This window comes from Tursiops truncatus, chromosome 18 (assembly GCF_011762595.2).
Source record: "Tursiops truncatus isolate mTurTru1 chromosome 18, mTurTru1.mat.Y, whole genome shotgun sequence".
In the NCBI taxonomy this organism is placed as follows: domain Eukaryota; kingdom Metazoa; phylum Chordata; class Mammalia; order Artiodactyla; family Delphinidae; genus Tursiops; species Tursiops truncatus.
The window spans coordinates 5,129,352-5,149,586 of NC_047051.1; the positions used below are offsets into that span (position 1 = coordinate 5,129,352).

Consider the following 20,235-nt stretch of genomic DNA (forward strand, 5'->3'; position numbering starts at 1 on the left):
TAATGCGGCATACAAAATCCTTCATGTTTCTGTTCAAGTCAGTTCAATAAATATTTGAGTGCCCTCTGTAAGCAAGGCAAAGTGCTAAGTGCTCGGAAATGAATAATACACCAGGCCCTGGCCACGACTCCAACCCCAGACACTGTGTGCTTCAGCCAGAGGAACCATATGCAGCTCTCATAAAGCAACACCGTGCACGCCAGCCCCTTTGCCTAGAATGACAATCTCTCAGCAATTGGAAGTGCCTGTGTGAGGTCTTCCTTAACAAGCTCCAGGCAGAAATGCTGCCACATTTAAGTTCCCACAGCACCTGTTCAAATTGCTTTCAGGTAGCTGGTACACCATGAGCCAGTTCAGGGCAAGAGCTGACCTCTGCCATCCACGCCCGGCACACAGAAGACACCCATTTGCTAGATGAATAAATAATGAAAGCTGTATAACCCGATGAGAAAAAGAGAGGAACAAGTTACAGAATTATGACTGCTAACACACAGGTGGGACAAATTAAAAGCACTGTTACTCTACTTCGGTTCCGAGTTGGCCTACATTTTACCCCTATGGGAAAACTCATGTGTGGGACTTGGACAAGCTAAAAAGGCAAAACTTTTGTTATTCGTGGCTCAAGAAAGCTCTGACAGGCCAAAAAGGATACAAGATCAAAGTCCATTTTCTAAAGGGGTGTGGAGATGGGAATCAAATCTATCCAAGGAAATAAAATTGACCTACTGAGATCAACTTTATCAGTGCTGCGTCACAGTACAAGCAAGAAAAAAAGTAAATAAATAAAAATCAAAATCTGTCCTGGGACGAAAGCCAATCTACAGATAAGTACCACTACTGCAAGAATGTGAAATTCTTAAAGTGAAGACAGTTCCAGTCAACCGGAGCTCACAACTGTTTCCTCCTCCTGAACCGCCGCTGCTTTTCATTCAATTTCGTTTCTGTGATTTAAAAAGAAAACAGCTACACAGTTAAGGCCACGCATGAGTGTACTGTAGCTCCTGGCAGATACGAACGTCCTAATTCATAACCTTAAATGTACACAGAAACATCAGAAGAAACACTACATCTAAGTGGAAAGTCCTTCGTCTAAAACAGGGCATGAAGCTCTGAAAAGCGAGTGATGTCTTTCCTGAATGGTGCTCTGGGTGCGACTGCTTCCAAATCAAGATCCGAATTTTGAAATTCCTCCCTCGAAGACGTCAAATCTCTCTCCCACCCTCTCCAGTCTAAAGGGAAGGGTGAGAATTCACAGGCAACAGGCTGGGACCGAGGGTATGATCTCTCCCCACTCCTTTGCAGGGAACAAGACCGAGGTAAGGCAGCTGGCGGCACTCTCATTCACGGCAACATACACGCAAGGAACAGAAAACTCATCCCCACCTCTCCCCTCCCTAAAATTGGAGCAAGCAACGCAAAGACCAGCGAGACGGTGGCCGGAACCACCAAACGGTAACAACGGCGGGCACCCGGCGCCGGCAGCCCGCGCCCTCCTCCCCGGACCAGCGCGGCGGCCCCACACCGGTCCGCGTCCCCGCAGCCCGGCCGGGCGAGGAGAGCGCGGAAGACGCCGCGGCGCCGCTCCGGCCGCCCCACACCCCACGCCGCCCGCCCCACACCCCACGCCGCCCGCACCTGAGGCGCAGCCGGACCCGCGAGCCGGCGCAGAGCGAGGCGGGCAGGGCAAAGTTACTCACCGGGGGAGCGCGCCTGCCCGGGCACGCCCGGCTCCCGGCGCCGCAGCCCAGCGTCTGCTCCGCTTCCGCGGCCCGCTGAAGGAGCGCGGAGCCGGCCGGCCTCCGCTCCGCCGGGAATCGCCGCCGCCGCCGCGGATTTCCTGGCAAGAAGCAAACTCTGGCCAAGACTTCACTTCTCAACCGCCCCTGCTGCCTTCCCGCGGGCGAACGCCAGGGCCGAGCCGCGCAACCCGACACGCACCCGAGCCAATCGGCGACAGCACACGGCGGGAGGGGGCGGGCCAGAGGGAGGCTCCGCCTATCCTAGAGCTCGGGGGGCGGGCCAGGCCTGGGCCGTCACTAGGAGTTAGAGTGAGCCCGCACCGCCCCTCGCCGCCCGCCCTCCCCCACCCCTCGGCTGTACACGCAGCCCGCCTGATTTGCCCGCGCTCGGGAAGTGCCTCTTGCGCTCACCGCCGACGGCGGGAGGAGAGGGGAACAGCTGGGGGAGGTGGTGAACATCTAGGGGATCGGGGGTGGGGTGAGGAGAAGAGGTGGCGCAGGAAGACAGAACTGTGGGCGTGTCGGGTGGTAGGACTGCGGGGGTCGGAGGTAGGGACCGGGGCTGTCCGGGGTGATGGGGGCGAGGGGAGCAGGACCACCAGGAGGGGAGAGGGTTATTGGCGAAGAAGAACACCTGAGGGGACCGAGAGCGGAGAGGTACGAAGGGAGAAGGAGGGCGGAGAGCGAGTCTGGGTGGTGAAAGGTTGCCGAGGCGGGGGCAGGGGCACCTGAGAACAAAGGTGAGCAGGAGGTTCCGCAGGTGAGGAGGCTTAAGAGGCCAAAAGGGTAAAGGGAAAAGGACGTCCGAAGCGAGGCAGGACATACTCCAGGGGTAGAAAGAGATCCTAGAAGAGAAAAGATGGGGAGTGGGGACAGTTTCCTTCCAAACTCTCACTCCTCCCCTCCCCCCAAAGATAAAAAACAAACGCTTGTCCTTTGACCCAGTTGAGCTGTGCAGCTGCAAGATCCCAGATGAGACAAATACCGTGTTACACCCATGCTATTCTGTGGTGAAATTCTTCAAAGTGTGTTGCTCAACTATAGTGTAAGTCTGTCGTGCCATGAACGCCCCCGTCCCCGGGAGGCGAGGTCCTTCCTGGGATTAATCCCGTCACCCACCGAGCCAGCAGCAAGTCAGAAAGAGGCCCGATCCTGGCACCGAGAAGGAAGGTGATCTGAGGGCGGCAAGTAAGGCCCCGCCCCCTTCGCCATCACCTGGAGGGAAGGTGCCAAGGGCTGAGCTCCGGCGCCCACTGGCCGGTCTCGGCCTCGGGGCGGGGCAGGAGCCCGACCGCACCAGTCTCCCGACTAGCTCTGCGGGCCGACTCGCTCGGGAGCGCAGGTGAACCGCTCAGGCCTGGCCGCCGCCCTCCGCGCGCCGGGGGCGGGGCCCGTGGGCGAGGCTCCGAGGCGGAGCCTCCACGCCCCGCCCAGTGGCCGGGCCCTGCCGCGCCGCTGCGGCTCCTCCTTCCTCCTTCCGTCCGCGCTCCTCCCGTCAGTCCTTCCTTCCTGCGGCGCCTGCTCGCTTCGAGGTATGGGGCAGCGCCTCCGGCCCGTCAGCACCACCTGAGGATCCCGGAAGTCGCCCCCGCCATGGAAGACGACCAGGAGCTGGAGAGGTAACGGCCGAGGAAGGGGACGGGAGGAGCTGGCCGCGCCCTGCGCCGGGAGCCCGCGGCCGACCGGGGCCTTAGCCTCCGCGGCCCGGCCTGGCAGCGAGGGCCTGGCTGGGAGAACAGTCGAGGAGGGAGCAGTGGGCGCCAGGGCGGGGAGAGGGGCCCCGATCGGGAAGGGAGGGGGGGACACCTGGGTTGCTTGAGTGGAGACTCTCAGTACACTCGATATCAAGGAGGGAACACGAGTTGTGAGACCAGAGTTAAGCTCCCTAACTGCCCACCCCCATTTGGAACAGGAAGAGCAAATAAAGCTAACGTGCACCAGGCCACTGTTCCCCGAGCGATGGGGGTGGTGTGTTGGTCGGGCCCAAGTCCCTCCTCTGTGCCGAGCGCTAATTGATCCACTCTGTGCGCTGAGCGCTTTCTCCCTCCTGCTTGGTGCTCTTCTCAGACTTTCCATTCTAATTTCCTTACCTCCTGCAAACGGAAGCCCTAGTTGGCCCTGCACGTTGATGATCTTTAGTTTCTATTTTTATTATAATCTGCGCTTTTCCACGCCTTTCAACTTCCTTCTCATCCTTTAGCAAGGCCCACCCTATTCTAATCCTACTTCTTTCTTGTGAGCCTACCAAAAGAAAATTTTAGCAAACTTTTTTGTTTTAAGAACACTCCCCTTGTGGCCATGTGGACGGCCAAATGGAAGAGGGAGAAATTGGTGGCAATAAATTATTGAGTGCTAGAATACGTGGAGGCAGGAAGATAATAAGGGCTAATGCTAATCGTTCTGTGTAATTGGAGTGCACTAGAGTAATAACGTGTTGCAATTGTGATATAGTAGATGAAAAAAGCTAGTTACAAAACCGTATTCAGTGTGATCTCATTTTTATAAAAAATATGTGTGTAGAAAAATATCTGGATTGAAGACCCCAATGGCTGAAGGCGAGAGGAAGACAGCCCTGGAAATGGTCCAGGCGGCTGGGACAGATAGACACTGTGTGACATTTGTATTGCACGAGGAGGACCATACCCTAGGAAATTCTCTTCGTTACATGATCATGAAGAACCCGGAAGTGGAGTTTTGTGGTTATACTACAACCCATCCTTCAGAGAGCAAAATTAATTTGCGCATACAGACTCGAGGTGCCCTTCCAGCTGTTGAGCCCTTTCAGAGAGGCCTGACTGAGCTCATGAATGTCTGCCAGCATGTGCTTGACAAGTTTGAGGCCAGCATAAAGGAATATAAGGATCAAAAAGCCAGCAGAAATGAAGCCACATTCTAGTCCCTTATGCACTATACAGGGAGGACTGACCACTAGGATATTCTATTCGTGCTCTTGCAAAACCCAGAAGTAAACGTTTGTTATTACATGATCTGTCCTGCAGAGAGGCCTGCTTCTAGCTCTTAACCCATTTCAGCTGTTGGAGTCCCTGCAAGAAACTGTATTCTTCTAATAAATTCCCTCTTTTATTTAAACTGATTTGAGTGGTTCTTGTTCCTTTGTCCTCGAGGTTGACTATTTTAGGTTTTTGTGGGGTTTTTTTTTCTTTTAATTGAACCAACATTGAAAGTGAGGAAACTATGAGATAATCAGAGGCCTAGACAAGGACTTTTTTTTTTTTTTTGTGGTACGTGGGCCTCTCACTGTTGCTCAGTGGCCATGGCTCACGGGCCCAGCCGCTCTGCAGCATGTGGGATCTTCCCGGACCGGGGCACGAACCCACGTCCCCTGCATCGGCAGGTGGACTCTCAACCACTGCACCACCAGGGATGCCCTAGACAAGGACTTTGATCAAGGGAATTGAAAGGAATGTGTATGCACACCTGTGATTGGGGGCGAGGGAGAGATGCAATAGAGCATGAGCCCAGATAGGCTGTGGATAGTCTAGACAAGAAAGGTGGGAGTGAAGGGAGGACTTGGCCTCTTCCTAGATGTTTTTAGTAATTCATGAGACAACTGCATCCTTTGCTATGATTGGTAGATTGGGCAAGGGTGGGAAATAATCAGAAAGAATTGTGAGAATTCTGGTTTCACGTGAGAATGTTAGGTGGTATCAGGCTCCATCTTTATGGTAGCATTTATAAGACAGATACCAGTTCAGTGCTCTAATTTCAGGATGCTAATATATTAAAGGAGAAAACTGGGATGACCAGATAATATTTTCAGTCCTTGGGTAGGTACCTCAGTATAGCCCAGGGTTACATTAAAAGGAACAGTATTTGAGAGAAAGTAAGGACAGGGAAGAGGAAACTTGCATGTGGGGAAAATGATTTTTTTGGAAAACCTAAAATATTCCTAAATCACACTTAACAGCTGCCCTATTTACCTCTTCAGCCTTGTGTCTCATACCTGTCCTACCCCCACTTGACTCTTAATTCACCCTAAATATCTGTCAACCTTTGAACCTGAGCACCCCACCCCCCAGTACTCTGAGAGGGGAATCTGCTTTAGGTATGGAAGCAGAGAGGACCTTCCAGAGATTACAGGAAGAGAAGGAGCTGGCTGTGCAAAAAGAAAAAGCACTCTGGGGGAATAGCACTTGCAAAAGTCCTGAAGCAGAACACTGGTGGTTTGAGGAAATAAAGGTCTTGAAAGATGTGCATATCTGTAGCAGGGCCAGCAAGGAGGAGAAGGGCCTACGATAGACTCCACGGGAAGAGCTCTGGTGTGGGAAGGACTTTGGGAAGTACAATGGGAAGACATCTGAATAACTGATCACAGCGTGTTGTAATGGATTGTAGAGAGGCCAGGGTAGAAGCAGATAAACTGTAAGAGCTGAAGTGGCCTGGAAGGGCCATAAGCTAGTGATGGAGAAAAGATTGTGGATTTGAGATACGTTTGAGAGCCAAACTGGCACAGAATTGGTAGACCTCAGGAATTGGATGTGGAAGGTGAGGAAAGAGAAGGGTGACTCCTATCGAGGTATGGGGCGAAATTACTGACACGGGAAGCCTGGTGGGGGGTTGGGGGGATTGATTGGGAGGTAGAGAAGGTGACTGAAATCCAAAGTTCCCTGTTGAATGAGGTAATCTGTAGACAGGAGTTGGAGGCCATGAAAGAGATTTAAATGGAGATAAACTTCGTGAGTTCTTGCCATAAAGATGAGGTAAATCCGTAGAAACTGGAATGTGATTAAGAAGAGGGCTTGGGACTTTTCCCTGGTGGTCCAGTAGTTCAGACTGCACTTCCACTGCAGGGGACAAGGGTTGGATCCCTGATCGGGGAACTAAGATCCCACATGCCGTGTGGCAAGGCCAAAGAATTTTAAAAAAATTTTTAAATAAATAAGAGGGGCCAAGCCAAGCCTTGAATAAGCTCAGTATTTAAAGGTTGGGCAAAAGAGCAACCAATGACGTGGTGGGAAAGTCTGCAGACAGTCGAGCTGTGGAAGCCAAGACTTTCAAAGAGGGGAGAATGATGCATGAGTCACATGAGGACAGAAAAATATGGGTTGGAATTAACGGGGAGGTTGATGGGCAGCTGGCAGCCTTAGTTTAGGGCCTAAAAAGGCTAAGCATTAACACTCGTACAAGAAGAATGGCTTAGTTTGGGTTTTCCAATAATGAAAATATACTGTAGGACGTCGGAGACTAAATTAAGTGGGAGGAGGAATGGATGGGGAAAGATCAAAGTTACGGGGCAGGGACAGGGAGTATTTTCCCAGGGTAATAGTAAGAGAAAGCCAATGTCAGTGTGAGGACATTAGCACTTGCAGATGTAAGGAAGTCCTAAAGGCATAGTGGTAAACAATCAAACACTTGTTTGCCTCTTCTACAATTCTGCCTATGAGTAGTTCGGTGGTGATAGGAAACAGGATTATTTAAATGAAGTTCAATGCCTATGAACCAAGACCTGTCAGGAGATGAAAGCCAAGTTTAATTAGTGGACATAACAGCGTGGAATGGTGATAGTAGACTGGAGTTATCAATAACAGTACACCCACTGGTGGAGATGCACCCACTGGTGGCCACCTGCCACATCTCATGGCTTCATTGCTCCTAGAAGGATTTATTGTCACTGATGATGTGGCATGCAGTCTTGAACCTGTTTAGGGTAGCCGTAAACTCAGGAACATACAAAACACCTTGACAAGGCAGACGTGTGAAAGGAAGAAACAGGGCAGGGCAGGCAGGATAACCATGAGTCACTGTGGTGTGGGAGGAATCTTTGCAAAAAGTCTGCAGGAACCTAAGGGAAGGCAGAACTGGTCGATGAAAAAGTGAGGGAGATAGATAAGAATCATACATTTATTTATATAAACTGAAAAAAACTTGATCAGTGTCTGATTTGCTAACAGCATTTCACTCTAAATAAAATATCAATGGTTCAAGCTCAGAAATTCTGTTCAGCTATAAAGTACTGTGCCTTTTAAAGGGCCAGTTATTAAATAAAATGATTTTATATGTCAAAGGCTTTTAATATATAATCATTTGAGTACTTGCCTAGCACTTTCCATTTTCAAAGCACTTTACAAACTATTTATAAATTGCATATAGCTGTGACATCTAAGTGTTCTAATTAGTTGTTATAATGCATAGGGGTCTACAAAATCTCTGTGGAGATGAAAAGGTGTCTACATAGAAAGTGGGCCTATCAGTGTCATTCTGAACCGAAGAGTGTCTTGCATTTCCGGAAATACGAAAGCTCACCAAATTCTACGGCCCACCATTCCCCACCCTTCTTTTTTCCCTTAAACATGTTATTAAGACTATAGGTAGACAAAGGTCATCTTTTCCGGTTAGGAAAATTCAGAGTCAGAGACAGTCTTTGTACTATCCTTCAAACTGGGCTTCTAGGCAATTTGCCCAGATCCACCGGTCTGCTTTCAGGTACTTATTAAGACCCCAAATCCAGCCCTTTTGTGTTCAAATTCTTAACATTGGTTTTTCTTTTGCCATTTGAAAATTTATAAATTACAGTTACTGTATGGTCTGTATTATTTTTTCATAATGAAATTCCTTCCAAATCTAGATTTTTGGATCTCTGTACAGCACATATGTACCTAGTAGTGGTAACAGTCCTGAGAAATGGTGGACATAAGAGAATATGAGTCTGTCCTAAAAAGCCCTCTGCTTTTGGAGAGGGCAGACAAGAGCTGTACACATGAAAAAGGTATCAGATTGCATTTACGACCAAGTGCCCTGATGTGCAGTGTAGGGTATTATCTGCTGAACACAGAATGGAATTGGCGAGGGACACTCTTGTAGCAAAGATTGTTTCATGCGCACCCACTCTGCCAGCCACTGTCCTGGGCTCTGGAGAGAGAAAACCATCGGGCAGCCTGCCTTCCAGTAATTCATGGAGTACTGAAGTAGGCAAACTTATAAGAGGAATAGTGTTCCAGGATAAATGGTTTCCTTTTTCCCGGTGTAAAGAAGCCATTCGAGATTCTCGAGCTAGGGAATGCCATAAAGGTTTTGCTTTTTTGTCCTACACCTGTGCAGAATGAATGAGTGGAATGAAATGTCGGAAGATAGCTGGGAGTTAGGGGGCATTTGTAACAGTCCAGGTGTAATGTAAGGGGGCACAGTTGTAGGCGTGGAGGTAAAAGGATGGATACTAGAAACCTGCTGGAAAAAACTTGGAGGCAGATTCTCTGTAGGGGTACAGGTGAGAGAGGTGGAGCAGGACCCCACATCCATGCCTTTCACAGCCCTTTGTTTTCCTACCACTCCCTTGCAACCAAAACCAGTAAGGCAGGATTTACCATCTCCTCTCCTAAACCTGTCCTTGATAATAGGAGTCCACCCTTACCACCTTCCCCTACCTGGTGAGAATTCACATCTTTCACAAGGTCGAGACTCCAGGGCTACAGATGTGGAAAGTGGGGGTGGGGAGAGGACATGGGGCAGTGAGCTGACCGGCCCTTGCTGCCCTCTGCCTGCACCAAGTGGCTCTCAAAGGGAGCATCGAATTCATTCATTCGTTTGTGCGGCAAAATCACTGAGCACACGCTAGATGCAGGCACGGTTTAGGTATCAGGGGGACAGCAGGGAACAAGTTGCCCCACGTGCGGTCTATTTTCTAACAGCAGAAGTAGGAAACAAGTGTATAAATATCAGAAGTAGAAAACAAACAAGTGTACAAATATATAATGTAATTAAGGTAGTGATGTAAACAGGAAGTAAAAGAATCATGGGGTTTGAGAAGGCACGGAGAGTTTGATTAGTTGAGGAGGGCTTTTCTGAGGAGGTGACATGTGAGCAGAGAAAAGAGAGAGACCAAGGAAAAATGAGAACATGCTAAGAATTTTCTAGAAGATAAACTTAGATTACTGAGCAACGAAGAAAGCAAAATGATGAACCTTTTTAAAGGAATAAACTTTCAGCCTTGTATGTGTGTGTAGTGTTTATTAGCGCCTAAAGTCATATCATGTGTCTTTAATCTGTATATGTACTTACCTAATAATTATAATAAAGAATTTTGAGTTATTGTGCGGGGCAGTAGGATGTTGTAGGAGTTTGGGATTGGCTAATAGATGTATGTGTATTAGGAGAGTTGATCTTACTTTTGTTTTTGGTATTTTTGAAAGAAGCGTATCTTTCTTAGAAGCAGAAGTGGTCGTGCCTGGGATCCTGCACATCTTTTCAGGCTAAATAACTGATAACTGCGAGGCAGTATCGTGTAGGAGTTAAGAGCTTGCACTGTCGGAATCACACCGCCTGAGTCTTGGTCTTCGTGCTAGACTTTTTAGCTATGTGACCTTGGACAAGCTGTCTGACCTCTTTATGCCTGAGATTCTTCATCTGTAAGGCTGGGATAACAATAATACCATATAGGGATGTTGTAACTCTTAATTTAGACAGTATAGTCAAAGTGCTTAGGGCAGTATCAGGCCCATATAGCATGCTCTCAATCAAGGTTAGCTATTAATGTTATTACTATAATATCCTTAATTGTGTCGAACAAGCTGGTTTCATTCATATTTCTTCTAGGTGAAAACTTGAAAACAAAAACCTTAGTGCCCTCTGTTTTTTTTTTGTTTTGTTTTCTCTGGCTAAATGCAGCACTATAATATAAATTTATGGACCCCTGTATGTAAGGTTATCAGTCTGCTAAAGCCATTGCTTTTTAAAAAAGATAGTTTAAAATAGCATCCCTAATGTAACTGAATATAGATAAAAATCAAAGATAAATGGATTGTGTTTCTCCTCTTTTCACAAAGAGATTAAGATTCTGATGGAATACTCATAGTCCTCCTCAAGCTTCAAGACAAACGTTAAGTAGGAAGGAAAAGCAAGTTCTATATATAGCACATGGATACCTGGTTGGGTACCAGGTATCTGAATATTGATAGGAGCTCAGGGCTCAAGCTATGTCAGCTAAGCATAAAACTGCCTAAAATAGAATATATTGGTATTTTACCTACTGATTCTCAGTAACTTCCAGGTTTGTTATGTAAGGCTCTTAATAAATGTCAAAAAGAAGAGCTACCTGTGTGCTTTTCTAAGTCTACCATGCTGACTTGGGTCAGACCTCAGAGCAATTGTAGATAATGCCTCAAACCGATTCTCTCAAAAGGGCTCCTAGAGAAAATCAGGCTGCCCGGAGCATCTGATCGGACAGGGGCTGGACCAGTTGGATTAACAACACTTTGGGGTTTGGAGGGGTTGTTTTGATTTTTCTTTTTTAAGGGTGAAAGAGGCTTTCTTTCTAGGGGCCTCTTTCAACAGTACTGTGTAGAGGGGAAGTGTAAGGACTCCGAAGGCAGAGGGCCTGGTTTGAATCTCCGCTTTCCTGCTTCCTAACTTGCAAATGTGAGAGAGCCACTCAGCCTTTCTGAGCCTCAGTTTCCTTATCTATAAAACTGAGCAGATACTAATACCTACTTTATAGGGTTACTGTGAAGAATAAAGCACTTAGCACGATTCCTAGTGCACCTAAGTACTCAAACATTAGCTCTTACTGTTATTGTTGTCATGTTGGCGCCTGTTTAAGGTGGTTAGTGGGGGCTAGAACAGCAGCCTTCTAGGGCTGGGTGCTTCTCTACCCGTGGGGGTCTCTGCCTGTCTCTTCTTTCCGCATCGCACTGGCCTTCGCACTTCTTTCAGACTTGCCCAGCTTGTTCCCGTTTCAGGGCCTTGGCGCTTGCCCTTGACGTCCCCAGCCCCTCTCCCCCCGCATCTTTACATGGCTGTCTCTTTCAAGGTACTCACTCAGAGGCCATCCTTGACATCCTTGTGTCAGTTACCCATTGCCGTATACCAAATTGTCCTAAAACTCAGCCGCTGAAATCAAAAAACATTTCTCACCGTTTCTGTGGGTCAGGAATCTGGTTGGAGCTGAGCTGGAGGAATCTGACTCAGGACCTCTCACAAGGCTGCAGTCAAGGTGTCACCTGGGCTGCAGCTGTCTCCAGGCCTGAATGGGGGTGATGGGCTTCCAAGCTTGCTCACATGGGACGGCCTCGCGCCATGGCTTCTGGCTTCCCCTAGAGCAAGAGATCCAGGGAAGAGGGAGAACGCAAGATGGAAGCTCAGTCTCTCTATACCCTCATCTCAGCAGTGACAGTCCATCACGTCTGCCCTGCTGTGTCTGTCAGAAGTGAAGGGAAGGGGTTGTACAAGGGCAGGAATGCCAGGAGGTGGGGAATCCTTAGGACCACCTCAGACACTGCCTAACCCCAGATAACACGTGTGCCGACCGCCAGACCTCCATCGCTTTCTGTCCCCTGACTTGGTTTCATTCCTTCAGAGTCCTCACTGTTAACTGACGCTAATATTATGTATTTATCCATTTATTGTCTAACTCCACTTCAATGTAGGCTTTCAGAGGGCAAGGGCTTTGTCCTTGTTTGCTTTTGTATCCCCAGCACTTAAAACCATGCCAGGCACGCAGTAGGCTCTTGTCAGTCCTTAGTTGATGAACGAATGAATGACTGTGTGTGCGTGATTGAGCGTCAGTGTCTAAGCATGACTGCCATGGCAGGGAGGGAAAACTGCAGTTGCACTGACATTATTTTGTACACTTATCAGCTGACACTTGCATACTCAGCCACCACAGTCATAAGCTCCGAGAAGAAAAGGGCTTCTCGAGTGGGGCAAGGAAGCATGCCTGTCCTGTGGCTTCAGTGGGAGGAATAGCTGAAGTGATGAGCGTCGTGGAGCACCTCAGTGAAGGTGGCCATACCTTATACTCCATCTCACTGATGTCTTCTCTATATTGCCAAGAGCCCTGGATACGGACATCCCTTACCATGCAACGTTTGTTATCTTTTCTCCTATTGGTCTAAAATAAAAGGCAGCACATCTCCCACTTAAGGGCGCTCAAAGGACATTCTGATTTTGCAGTAACAACTATATGGAAGGGTGATGTGGATTATCCTGGGATCTTGTCCCCACAGAATTCTAGTGGAACAAACATGGTAGAATTATTATTTTGGGTACCACGAGGTGGAATTCCAAGGATGTGATCCTAAGGCATGCTGTTTTGTCAATGCCAAATACTACATCCATTTCCTGGCCAGCTGTCTGATAAATCTATGCTGTTTATTACAAGTAGCCTTGCTTTGGAAAAATACAGGATATATGTATTTTTTTCAGCAGTTATTCTAAAGTCCTGCCATGGACCAGGTACATTAGGGATACAAAAATGAATCTCCTTTGGTTCCTGCCTTCACAGAGTTTGCAACCAGGGTAGACCAAAGAGCTGTGTATTTCAGGACTAAAGGAAAGGTGTCATTTCTTCTAACTTGTCCACCTTGTTCAAAACCATAGCTCCTCCCCCAACACCCACACCCTGCAGTATTTTTTTAAATATAGCCCTATTGAATTCACCTATTTGTTGCATTTATTCTATATTATCTATTCCTCCCCCACCCCTGCCACACACACATACTGTAACATAAGCTTCATGAAGGCAGAGACTTTTGTCTGTGTTCACCGATGTCTCTATAGCCCCTGGAGCAGTGCCTGAAGCACAGTAGGTGTTCAAAACATATTTATCACATGAATGAATAGAAGATGGACACTCTGTATTTTTTAACTGAATATCCTAAGAGCTGAATTTGAATTTGTAATGCTGAAATAACTATAAGCTTTGGGGTTGAAAACCACAAGTTTGTAGTTAGTTGTATGTCTTTAGCTGCATACTCTGTCCACATGGAGATGACAACATGCTGGGAGCCACAGGGAGGAGTTCACTAAGCAAAGGTGGTCATGACCAGAGCAGGCAGAGATGGAGTCCCAACCAAGTATCCCGCACAGCAGGAACCACTCAGATCTTACACATGTATCGACCAGGTGGTAGGGGAGTCCAGAGAAGTCACCTGAGCTAAGAAAAGTTGGCTATGTTGTTTTATTTGGATCTGAAAGGCCAGAAGTGGTTCCCATTGCGTGCATCTCATAGTCATAAGCACTGACCCCCAAGGCAGCCGCTGTTGACTCCGTGAGCACCTGCTCTACTGCACATACCTACTGTATGGTTTCAGATTTGGGGAGTTCACTGGACAATAATATTTCAAAAAATAAAATCTAATAAGGTGAACTGATGTGGAGTCGCATAGTTTTATTTTGCCATTGAAAATGAACTTTGTTTTGGTTGGAAACTGTCAGAAATCCCAGTCTTTATATGGCCTGATAGCACATAAAGGTCTCCAGTGTGCGTTTTCCAACACCATCAAGCAATCCGTCAAGCAGTGCAATTCTGACACTGTCTGCCCGGAGACAGTATCAGAGCTCACTCGGTCCCACAAGACTGCACCTACCCAACCCCACTTCAGATGCCAGCTGCAAATCCAGGTTGTTTTACCTGTGCTTCTGACCTACTGGCTGTAAACCGGAAGTTCTCATGACCCCATCCCTGGGCCCAGTTAATTTGTTAGAGTGGCTCACGGAATTCAGAGAAACATTTACTTACTTTTTATCAGTTTATTATAAAGGATACAGATGAACAGCCAGATGAAGAGGTGCATGGGCAAGGACTGTGGGGGGGTCGGGGGGGGGTGAAGTTTCCATGCCTTTTCTGGGCAACCACCTCTCCTCAAATCACGCACTCACCAGCCCGGAAGTTCTCTGTACCCTGTCCTTTTGGGGTTTTATGGAGGCTTCATTACACAGGCATAATTGATTAAATCATTGCCATTGGTGGTAGAACTCAATCTCTAGCCCCTTTCTCCTCCCCAGAGGTCTGCGGATGGGACTGAAATTCCAACTCTCTAATCAGCGGTTGGTTATCCTGGCGACCAGCCCCCATCCTTAGGTTACCCAGGGCTTTCCCTAAAATCACCTCATCAAAACAAAAGACAGCTTTATATTTCTCATCAATTAGGAAATCCCCATGGTTTTAGGAGCTCTGTGTCAGGAATGGGAGGAAAACCAAACATATATTTCTTACTATATAAGTCAGCATATCATAAGACCAAACAGAGAATTAAATGAAGCATTCTATAATTTGACATCTGTTAATGCCATTTTTATCACATTAGCTCCACGGTAAGATGCACAGACTCCTCAGTTTTCTCTGGGATCCTCAGAGCATTTGGTCCACAACTCTTAATTTCTCACCACCATGCTTGGTAAATTATATGGGATTTCAAAATGAATTTTCATTGGAGCTTAGATTTCAAGATGAGGATGACGTATCATTGAGATTCCTCATCTAAAGTTATTTCAGATCCTGGCTTGCTTGCTTAACTCTGTTCTGCATACTTAAGCATAAATCCTGGTGTTTAGAATACTTAACAGGGTTTTTATTCGGAAGTGATTAATATTTAATTGGGGATATAAGTGTCAATTATCATCTCATTCCCTGAAGATGAAGAAAAAAGTATAATCATCAAGTTCAGTGTCTATCAAAGTAAAAGAGGTGGATTTATGTTCTCCATCAGAGCTTGTAATCTAAGCCTTCAGGACTTGGTTCTACAGTTGTTTTCCTGGTTTTTGTTTGTTTTCATGGCAAAGGCTGTACTTTGTCATTAAATGGATGGGGAAAGTAGGGATTCTAGAGTCTTATGATTAGAAACTGTTCTGCCGCTGGCACATGAAAAGATGCTCAACAACACGTATCATCAGGGAAATGCAAATTAAAACCGCAATGAGATATCACCTCACACCTGTCAGAACGGCTGTTCTAAAAAGACAAGAAATAACAAGTGCTGGTGAGGGTGTGGAGAAAGGGAGCCCTCCCACACTGCTGGTGGGAGTGTCAATTGGTGCAGCCACCGTGGAAAACAGTATGAAGTGTCTTGAAAACATTAAAAATAGAACTACCATCAGCCCAGCAATTCCACTCCTGGGTATTTATCCAAAGAAAACAAAAACACTAATTCAAAAAGATACATGCACCCCTATTTCATTGCAGCATTATTTACAATAGCCAAGATATACAAGCAACCTAAGTGCCCAGCGATAGATGAACAGATAAAGAAGATGTGTACGTGACAGAACATTACTCAGCCATAAAAAAGAATGAAATCTTGCCATTTGCAACAACGTGGATGGACCCAGAAGGTAATATGAAATAAATCAGACAGAGAAAGACATATACTGTGTGAAATCACTTATGTGGAATCTAAAAAAACAGAACAAATGAACACACATAACTAAACAGAAACAGAGTCATAGATAGAGAGGAAAAACAGATAGTTGCCAGAGAGGAGGGAGCTGGGGAAGGGAGAGAAATAGGTGAGGGAGATTAAGAGGTACAGACTTTTAGTTACAAAATAAATGAGTCAGGTATGAAATGTACAGTGTGGGGAATATAATCAATAATTATGTAATATCTTTGTATGGTGACAGGTGACAGCTAGACATCATGGTGATCATTTTGAAATGTATAAAAATATCAAATCACTGTGTTTATACCAGGAAATAACATAGTGTTGTAGGTCAATTATACTTCAAAAACAAACAAACAAACTCATAGAAAAGTGACCAGATTTGTGGTTTCCAGAGGCAGGAGGTGAGGAGAGGGGGAACTGGATGAAAGTAGTCAAGGTACAAACTTCTAGTTATAAGATAAATAAGAACACTAGGGATGCGATGTACAACACGATAAATACAGTTAACGCTGCTGTATGTTATATATGAAAGTTGGTAAGAGGGTAAATCCTAAAGAGTTCTCATCACAAGGGAAAATGTTTTTTTCTATTTTTTTAATGTTGCATCTATATGAGATGATGGATGTTCCCTGAATTTACTGTGGTCATAATTTCATGATGTATGTGAGTCAAATCATTATGCTGCACATCTTATATAGTGCTGTGTGTCAGTTATATCCCAATAAAACTGGAAGAGAAAAAAAAAAAAAATGTTCTGCTGAAAATGTCAGTCTTTAGGAGTATCAGCCTGCAGGTGCGTCACTGCCTGCTGCCCAGACTTGCAGCAAGCAGGCCAAAGGTTCCCTTTCTGTTTTCTTGTTGTAATAAGCTGGTCGCCATCTGAGAGCAGTGTGCTTCAGAACAAGCCCGGACGTGAAGAATCCAGCTAGGCTTATTCCTAGCCAGAAGCAGACACGCAACTGTGACTGTGAAGTAAGAAGACCAGCCAGGTGGACAAACCAGTTTACACCTCCTTCAAGGCAGATGATGTTTTTCCCATTTATAGAGAAAGAAACTGAGGCCTGGAGAAGTTAAGTAACCGCCCTAAGGCTGTACGGCTAGTGAGTGGAATGAACCGAAGACAGCCTGACCCCTGAGGTTCAGCCTTTATTTCCATGATGTTGCCTGTGTTACCCCCTGCAGGAAGACAGGAAAGCTTTGCCAGAGCGTGTGCTCCAGAGAGTTCAGTTTGAGAGACAAAACTATTGACCAGTAATCCTTGTTTATTTCTAAATTCAGGCTGAAACATGTTGGAAATGGGACTGTTTTCTATAAAACTTAACCACGATAAGAGTCACTGAGTTACAGACCATCTGGTCAAGAACGTAGATATAGGCTTACTAATAGTCGCTTCATGAAAATATCATTTTCCATATTATTAAACTTCATTGGCATCATCTTCAAGTACATTAACTTTTTAATCGATGTTATGCCAAAGCAGCACTTGATCATCCTCAAAAGGTAGAAGACATCTTCCTGGACGGGATAAAGTAAGGGTGTGTGTGAGCGGAGAGGACTCAGAGCTGTCCAGGTCAGATCAGGTGTCCCCTGATGGTTTGCCCCTGGACGAGGCAGCCTCCCTAAGCCTCAGTGGTCTAACACATACAAAGGGGACAATAACTGAAAAGGTTCCTCTGGGGGTCAGTGAGATCGTATGTTCTGCTCTTAATCACTGTGCACATGATACATACTATTATACGGTATTTTTGTGTTTTAGTTAGCAATATAACAATCGATACTATAGACCCATTTAAAATTTTTCTTAAGATAATGCATTTGTTCAGTGCTTTATAGCTACAAAGTAATTATATATATGATTGTGTTTGATCCCCATACAAACTCTGAAAGGGTAGGAGAGATATCTTCATTTTATAGATGGTGTAACCAAGATGACAAGAAAAATCACAGTCAGTAAGGGCAGAACTGGGATCATCCTCTCTCCACTGCACTGTGGCCGCTTCCTCATTTTCCTAAGGTGACTTGAACATGTCCTTGGTTCAAACCTAGGAAGTGGGAACTGCTGGATCCCTCTTCTAAGAGCATCAAGAGATGTGGCAGAGAATGTATAATAGTAGAACAAGTATCAGGTAATTCTACTCAGTCTGAACTTCTCAGGTGAGAGATTCTCCTCTCAAGCTTGAACTTTCCAGAGCTTGTCCCTGTATTGGTCATATCCACCAGGAAGTTGCCCAGCTGCTGACTTTGCACGGAGCAGACCTAGTTCCCGAATGAACACAACTCTCTGAAAAGCCAAAGAGCCAGGACCACTGGCTTTCTTTTTGTGCATATGAGATAGGATGCTTTCATGTAATTCATTTCTGATCATGTATTTCATAGGTCATGGGAGGGAATTCTGTTCTGACTGGGGCTCTGCCCATCTCCCTGTCATTAGATACAGGAAATTTCCTCTGACTTAACCATAGGAAGATAGAATTTCCTTTATATTATTTGCACTGATAAATAACCCCTCAGCTTTTCATCAAAACAGAATTATGCAACAGATAATTAACATTCTGCAAGTTTTTCTTTACAGTATAAATGAAAAGAGGAGATACTGAGATTAAAAAAAGTTTTGTTTTGGCAAATTCAGATACCTAAATGAACCCTTGTCCCTCCCAAGAAACATCAATGCAAAGAAAGCCCTCTGTACCTCTCATCTTTTTCAATCCTTGCAGTGCATCTGTGAGCCGGGGCTCAGGCTCATTTTACGGAGAGGAAACGCACTCAGAGAAGGTACTTAACTTGTCCAGAGCACCCAGGTGGCTAGTGGAGCTGGCTCCCACTGTCCCACACTGTTCTCCAACATGAAACACAGTTTCCATAGTAAAAGCTTTTGATCTATCCTGCTTTGAAGTTAATAATTTAGGTACTTTTAAATAGGTTTTCATTTTTATATGATTAAGCAATTACAGCAAATGACTTCAAGTAACATTTTCCAGGCTGAGTGAGTTTCAGTTACACTACCCCTGAATGCAGCCAGGACCCAGTTTCCCGTAAACCATCACTGGGTGGGGTCTTCTAGTGTGATTCATAACACAGTTGTAGACACACTAGTGCTGGTCCTTGTAATGTTATACTCCAAAGGTAATGACCTTGGGCTGAAGTATCATAATTATGGTCTATCCCCTCCTAATTTCTCCCCAGGATGACTGAAACATGCCATCCAGGTTCTGGCCGGGGGTGGGGGGAGAAGAAATATAATTGTGAATTAAATGTTCCCCCCGCCCCCCCAAAAAAGTCAGGTAACTATTTAGTTTTAGGCAAGTTATTAACCTCTCTAAACCATCATTTCCTTGGCTTTATATGATAATGTTAAATTAGAGGACCTCTAACAGGAAACTTCCCTTACATTTTCATAATATAGTATTATATTTAAAGGATCTTCACCTGAACATTTTAATTCATTTTGGTTTCTTTCCTCGCCTATTATAGTAAAAAGAGCCTTGTAATACTTGGATTTGAGGCCTCTCTGGGAACACTGACTGTGTAGGAATTAATACAGAAGTTTAGCATATGGCCCGATTTCTGTCAAGCAAATGCTAAGGCAGAGTTGTGAATTTAGGGGGTTGATATTTCATATGAGCTGTGCAAGTGTGGTCCTGAACATTTGTATTGAAAACGCAGTGCCCTTTTTTTGTAAGCCCATTATCACACCTTGGGAGCAGGCCAAATGATGCTGTTTGTATAATCAGCACGATCTGTCTCTCAGAGCTTTCCCTGCTGTCTCGGTTGGGTACCTATTCCATTTTTAACACAGTTCTGAGCTCTTCATTAGCACTGCTCCATCCAGTTAAACTGCAGCTGCTGTCCCATCCCTAAGGATGGGTGGTATTTCAGTAGCAGACAAGATGATTCTAATATGTGCAGCTACTTCAAGCACAGCAGTAAAAAGGGCCAGGAGAGGACTGTGTTGTGTCTTGATATTTCCTGAAATGTACAGTGAAACATCTGCTCCAGAACATGCTTCCCTATTTCCCTTCTTGGCTAACAGCACCGCTTGTAAGTAATTTACAAGTCCCAGAACTCTGGGACTTCAGAGTTCACTAGTTCTTGACTGTCTTGCAGCTGGTTTCTGATGCCAAAATCACCAATTGTATTATCCTCTCCGGATTCTTTCTTTTGGCAGTTGATGTATTGTTTGCATGGTATGATATAAACCTAAAGATAGGATTAATCAGTAATGGAATTTTCCATGCTTTGGGCTTTCCTCCTGTAGCGTTTAGTCCCCATGTGCTGGTTCCTACCCTTTGGCCATCTCTGCAGCCTTTCTAGTGGTCCCTCCTGTGCTGTTGAATTCAGCGTCTGTAAGGATGTTTGCACTGCAACAGAGTCTATGACTTCTG

At 45.8% G+C, this 20,235-nt stretch overlaps 3 protein-coding genes across 8 annotated transcripts in view; 2 read left to right on the forward strand and 1 right to left on the reverse strand.

The window, feature by feature from the left end:
* Positions 1-1,836, reverse strand: part of LNX2 (ligand of numb-protein X 2) — an 86,482-nt gene extending 84,646 nt beyond the window's left edge. For all 6 annotated transcript variants that reach the window (XR_002176701.3, XR_012327536.1, XR_012327535.1 and 3 more), the window contains exon 1: positions 1,698-1,836. The gene's annotated coding sequence lies outside the window, so the exon portion shown is untranslated. The remainder of the gene's footprint in view (positions 1-1,697) is intronic.
* A 1,389-nt stretch (positions 1,837-3,225) lies between these two features.
* LOC109550254 (RNA polymerase I and III subunit D) overlaps positions 3,226-20,235 on the forward strand; it is a 41,807-nt gene continuing 24,797 nt past the window's right edge. Inside the window, exon 1 of the mRNA XM_033843660.2 lies at positions 3,226-3,358. Coding sequence (XP_033699551.1) covers positions 3,333-3,358 — 26 coding nt within the window. The 5' untranslated portion in view covers positions 3,226-3,332. The remainder of the gene's footprint in view (positions 3,359-20,235) is intronic.
* Positions 3,228-4,833, forward strand: LOC117308844 (DNA-directed RNA polymerases I and III subunit RPAC2). Its single transcript, XM_033843662.2, has 2 exons — positions 3,228-3,358; positions 4,260-4,833. The coding sequence occupies exons 1-2, from the start codon at positions 3,333-3,335 to the stop codon at positions 4,633-4,635; spliced, it is 402 nt and encodes a 133-aa protein (XP_033699553.1). The 5' UTR covers positions 3,228-3,332; the 3' UTR covers positions 4,636-4,833.

Coding starts and splice junctions, on each gene's coding strand:
- LOC117308844 (XM_033843662.2), top strand. CDS start 3,333: ATGGAAGACGACCAGGAGCTGGAGAG. Junction 3,359..4,259: donor GACGACCAGGAGCTGGAGAG/GTAACGGCCGAG, acceptor ATATGTGTGTAG/AAAAATATCTGGATTGAAGA.